The sequence below is a fragment of the Palaemon carinicauda genome, chromosome 4 (genome assembly GCF_036898095.1).
Source record: "Palaemon carinicauda isolate YSFRI2023 chromosome 4, ASM3689809v2, whole genome shotgun sequence".
Taxonomy (NCBI): Eukaryota; Metazoa; Arthropoda; class Malacostraca; order Decapoda; family Palaemonidae; genus Palaemon; species Palaemon carinicauda.
In genome coordinates this window covers 186,550,003-186,556,002 of record NC_090728.1, presented here as the reverse complement: position 1 = coordinate 186,556,002, position 6,000 = coordinate 186,550,003, and the positions used below count along the sequence as shown (strand labels likewise).

Here is a 6,000-nt window from a genome sequence, read left to right as displayed (position 1 = left end):
CCCCCCAGCACACCCACTCCTATCTGTGAATTTTAATTATACATTATCCTGTTGCAGGAAAACTAGCAAGGTATCCAATATTTGAAGGAACTACAAATTCTCTCTCTCTCTCTCTCTCTCTCTCTCTCTCTCTCTCTCTCTCTCTCTCTCTCTCTCTGTAACTGGTCATAAAAGTGTAATTTCTCTCAAGTGAAATGTTATAATGCTCATATAAGTAATATGTTGGTGGTAAGCATGTCTTGAAGAACATAAATTATTAATTCATCATAAGCTATTAATTAAATGTCATCCTCTCTTCACATCTCCGTCTTCGAGGTTGTTGCTTATTCATTCATTCATTCATTATCTTTGTCTTCTAATTTTTGCTGTTTCAAATTTTTATCCATTTCATTTCCTTCATTTTATTTTTTTTATTACCCAGCCTCCTCTATGTAAGTGTTATCATAATAGGCCTACATCCTGTTTTTTAAATTGGTTTGTCCTGATTCATCAGTTTTTATTTTTTCTTAGTGCACAAAGAAAATGCACGTATTTGCTGAATTTATTAGGCAATGTAAGCAGATTCTGATGGAATTTTAAATACCATTTGAACATCTCAGTAGAACACAGGAAAGTATTCCTTATAATGCCTTAGTATCTCATAAAATTTACTCTGTATTGATATTGCTAATAAACTGAAGCCAATTTTTTTGTTTGTTTTTATACTGGATGCAAGAACTAATTTTTGTTGTTGAATAGTCTCTCTCTCTCTCTCTCTCTCTCTCTCTCTCTCTCTCTCTCTTCTAGCACACCCACTCCTATCTGTGAGTTTTAATTATACGTTATCCTGTTGCTAGAAAACTATTAAAGTATGCAATATTTGAAGGAACTACAAATTCTCTCTCTCTCTCTCTCTCTCTCTCTCTCTCTCTCTCTCTCTCTGTGGAGTTTAACTGCATAAGTTTCCCCACCATATTTACTCAACATTATTCTACTCCATTATCCTTATAATAAAACCATTTAGGTGTGTTACCTCCTAACCTTAACTGAAAGGGGAGGTACTGGTGTACTCTAATGTTTAGATTTATCGTAAGGTTTAGTAGAAAGTAATGCAAGTATTTCTTTTTTCTTGGAATCTGTTGTTTACAAAAGCTTTTTAACCTTATTTTGCTTCAAATTTATTTTTTTCCTTATTAAAATGGCTTGTATTATGTCAGACAAAATCATTTGAATTGACTGAGGATATAGAAAATTTTACCTACGGAGGGCTATATGGAATTAATTTCTAGAATAGATTTTATATTTATTATTGATTTTTTTTTTTTTTTTTTTTTTTTTTGAAGGAACTCTTGATTTAGTTACTGCAACTCCGTAAAGCCTTTTTCCTTTTTTTTTCTTTTAAAGGAATTTTTTTTTTATCTGCTGCAACAATTTCTACTGAATTTTTGAGCAGTGAAGTAAAACTTTGGTTGAGGTGTAGATGGAGATGGTTTGGGCATGCTCTTTACACTCCCCACGACAGATTAGTTCACCAAACTTTTAACTGGGCTCCACAAGGCACTAGAAGACTTGGAAGACCCAAGCCTACATGGCTGAGAACTATGAAGCCTGAAGCAGGAGGTGATGTGTGGAGAAGTATTGAATTAAAAACTCAAGATAGAGACGACCGGCAAAATCTAACTTAGGCCCTTTGTGTCAATAGGCGTAAGAGGAGATGATGATGATGGTGAATTTACTCTATGATGAAATCTTCCAAGGTTTGAAGACTCCGATAGAAAAATTTGAAAACCATGAACCATGAAGTCTGAATTTTGTACTTCTTGAAATAGTATTGATAAGAAGAAAATTATAATGGGTTATTTGGTCAAGGTGAAAGATCTGGATGTTTGAGTTCTTAATGAGATAAAATAATATGGGCATAGGCAGTGCCCACAATCTTTTCTTGCAATTTTGAGTGGAAGATTGTACTTTTGAAAAGACAATTTCTATTATAACAGGCTCTCTCTCTCTCTCTCTCTCTCTCTCTCTCTCTCTCTCTCTCAACTTTTTATTACAAAATTAATTATGTATTGTGATTTTGCTAATCTGTATTTTTTTCTAATATATTTACTAATTGCAGAAAACTGATGAAATAAAAATCTTCCTGTAAAAGTCAGTATTCAAGATACAATGATGGAAAAAGTGATTTGTTTATACAAGGAAATCTTACCTAGTGATTACTGTATTAAGAATGTAATTTTTTTTTATAACAAAATAATCATGTTTCCTCCTCTTTTCTTTGAGTTAGTTCCTCAGTTCCATTTAGGAGTAAGCCATAAAATATTTCTCCCAGAGTGTATGCTTAATTTTTATATGCTTTGCATAGTGCTGGCTTTGGTCAGTACAAGCTGTAATTACAGTTTAGAAATATTAGCAGATTCTTTGGAATGTGATGTTGCGTAAGTAAACAACTCAATACTATGAGGATATTGTAGTTAGGTGAATATGATAAACTATAGTCCTCTCAGCCTTGTGGATGTGAAGCAAAGTATTGCATATTTAGGTAAATATGATAAACTTTATTGTCATCTCAGCCTTGTGGATGTGAAGCAAAATATTGTATGTTTAGGTGAATATGATAAACTTTATTGTCATCTCAGCCTTGTAGATGTGAATCAAGGTATCCTATGTTTAGGTGAATGTGATAAACTTTGTCATCTCAGCCTTGTAGATGTGAAGAAAAGCATTGTATGTTTAGGTGAATATAATAAACTTTATAGTCATCTCACTTTTGTGAGTATGAAGTCAAGTACTGGAATTATAGAGATTTAAATTGAATTTAAGAAACCCTAAAAGTGTAACTCTTCCCTTTATAGATCACAGTACCCTAGTTTTGTCATATAAGATTCATTGTTTTGAAGATGAAATTTCTTGTCTAATAATACTTTTGTATCTTCCTTCTAGGGGATATGGGAGGAGGGTATGGTGGGCGTGCCAACCTGCTGTATGGAAAGCTCTGTTCCGAGGACCAGTTGCAACAGTTGGGGGTGTCGTTGGAGCATCGTCCACCTGAGGAGCAGTTATCATCCTCCCATCCTACCTCTCACCAACCTCCCCCACATGGTATGATGATAAGATCTTTTATCAGTGTTTGCCAACGAATAGGTTATCAGGGCTTGGAGGTTGCCTGCAGTGCATCTTTTGATCTGATTTTGTGAATTTTCATTGGTCTTTTCACATATTGCTTTCGTTTTCAGTTTTTTCTGTCGCAGGATCGCCATGCGTACTGTTGCAAATACGAGGTTCCAGGCTTGACAATTACTAATAATAATAATGGTGAAAACTAGTCTGCTCTTTGATGCCATTTTGTCTTTTGATTTAATTTGATAAAAAGATGCTAATGGTAAGTGGTATTTCTGGGCAGTTTACAACCATACTAATTCACAATTGTTTTTTTAACTTCTGCCTCCTAGTTATGTATGTGATCAAAGGATTGCGGCGCAGAATCCTAAAATGTTGAAGTAATTTTTCAAAATTAAATTACCTTTTTAATTTAGTGGAAAATACTTCTCAAACAGAAGTAAATAGCAGTACACCACTGTAGTGTGGTTTTGAGGTGATTAACAGAGCTTCAATAACTGAAAAATGCCTAATTCTAATGAGTCACTTTCATGTAACACCCAACATCATAGAACACTTGTAAGCAATGTGTAAGAAGTTAAATGGAAGGATCTTGACTACAATTTTCTAAGTCTACCCATATTCCAAAGCACTGTACTATTTATTATTACTTGCTAAGCTACAACCCTAGTTAGAAAAGCAGGATGGTATAAGCCCAGGGGCTTTAACAAGGGAAAATAGCCCAGTGAGGGAAGGAAATAAGGAAAAAACGACAAGAAGTTTAAGAACAAAAATAACATTTAAATAAATTTTTCATATATAAAGTATAAAAATTTGATAATAACAAGAGGATAAAAACTCTAAAATAACAAGAGGAAGAGAAATAAGATAGAATACTGTAGTGTGCCTGAATGTACCCTCAAACAAGAGATCTCTTTGAGAGCGAATGAATGTTAAGCTGTTACAAGAAAATAAGGATTTGTAAGTAAGGTATACAGTTTGATTAGAGATAGATGTTAATGTTATGATATAAGATAAGGGGACATCCACTTGAGTGGTTGAGATCATCTTGTGATTAATTACACTGTGTAGTCAGTGTTTGATTGAAGAAGTAACCTTGTGGTTTTTACTCGCTTTAAGTAAACTAAGCAAGTACCCGAACTTGCTTTTGAAATTTCATTATGCTGACATTACCGTGAAGATTTATGTAGTGCTTCAAGTTTTGTTTCTCAAGTGATGAGGGATCTCTTGATTTACACCTCTGATGTTCGGAGCTCGAGGAAAACTTATCTTCTGATGTTCGGAGCGAGGAAAACTTATCTCCTATTTGCAAGAAGGGCAAATTTGGCGATTTGTTGATTGTACCACAGAACTTAGTACATGTAGTTCAGTCTTTGATCCTTGATTTACCAGACCTATAATCTGAAATGCGCGCTGTACAGTACTGTATATACATATAAAAAGCTGCCCAAGCTAAGAAAAACTGTTTCTGCATCTGACTACTGTACTATAATTATGTTTGATAGGTTAGCACTGTATAGTTTTTTATAACTATTGATTAAAATGAGCAAATATTTATGTTGAATAGGCCTAAAATGCTATTAGTTTGCAAAGCAGCATATTAGACTAGAGTTCCCATACCTCTGTAAACAAAATAACAGTGAGAAAGTAACAAATGAATATATATCAATAGAAATTAACAAACATATGTATGTACATCAATACTAAAGTTTGATTATATCCTGTTCCAGAATGTAAATACAGTAAAAAATCATGGCCTGCCATTTATCTTTTTGTAAGCATGTTGTTAGAGGAATCCAATACTACGTAATATAACAAATTTTGTCTTCCCTGTGTATAGAGACCTATGGGTTCAGGCTCTGATGCCCCCAGGCATAACACCTCCAAAGCTGAATTTATTTATTAACCCACTACATGCCACCCAGTTAGATCCAATGGGGCAGTGCTTACCTAAGCATTTGTATCTCTCCCAGCAACCATCTTTCCATTCCAGGAATAAGTCACAATTAAGTCTCGCTTCCTTTCAATGAGTTGAGGGAGGTGGGATGGTATGGACTCTGCACTTCCCAAAATTGGTTTTCCTTTTTTCAGAAGAGTTAAGGTTCTTTGTGGTCTCCAGTGACTAATACAAGAGGAAGACTAAGGTTGACTCCAGTACCACGAGGGTCAAGTCGGCTATTGCATAACCAAGTAAACAGCCAATTCATTCATACTTATGTGAGAGAAAAAACTTACACAACTTAACCATTCACCTTATATGAGAAGATCCCTAGGGAAGGAGCTAGATGATCGTCATGGTTCCTCTGTTACGAGACCCAGTTAAGGGTCCCTATCTTCTAACCCGATTTCCCCCCTAGTGGTTGCCACGAATAAATCGAGCACCACGCACTTACGTCGTATCGTATAACCACTGTATGCCCAGGCCAGTCCGTACAGCTCTGTATGTCTTGAAATTGCATGACGGAAAAAAAAAGCTTATAATTAATTAATTTGTATAGCATCGTGCTGTTTAGAGATGCGAGAGGATCAGCTTTTTTAAGAAAGAACGTCGTGAGAACACAGATAGCCTCTGTAGAAAAGACTCGGGGTATCTAGAAGTAGACTACCTACTAAAAATGGTAATCTCTACAGGTATGATTTCAAGGTAGACAGTGAATAGAGGTTACTTTCACTAGACCAAGCCCGAAATATAAAGAGGTCCAGCCTCTGTAGGGGCTTAATATTTTTGGTCCAAAATAGGAGACCTGGAGTCAGAATCAAAGGACAACCTGGAGTGAGACTGAGGAACTCGTGTTCTCTATGGATTGCTGCAAGTTCACTGACTTTTGATCCAGAAGCTAATGCTTTTAAGAATATCATTTAGTAAAATAACTTGAAAGTAATGAGAGTTATCTAGTTTGA

General features: G+C 35.1%; 1 protein-coding gene across 1 annotated transcript in view; it reads left to right on the top strand.

Annotated features, from left to right (window-relative positions):
- LOC137640271 (dual specificity tyrosine-phosphorylation-regulated kinase 1B-like) overlaps positions 1-6,000 on the top strand; it is a 68,065-nt gene that overhangs the window by 31,631 nt on the left and 30,434 nt on the right. Inside the window, 1 exon segment of the mRNA XM_068372869.1 lies at positions 2,923-3,081. Coding sequence (XP_068228970.1) covers positions 2,923-3,081 — 159 coding nt within the window.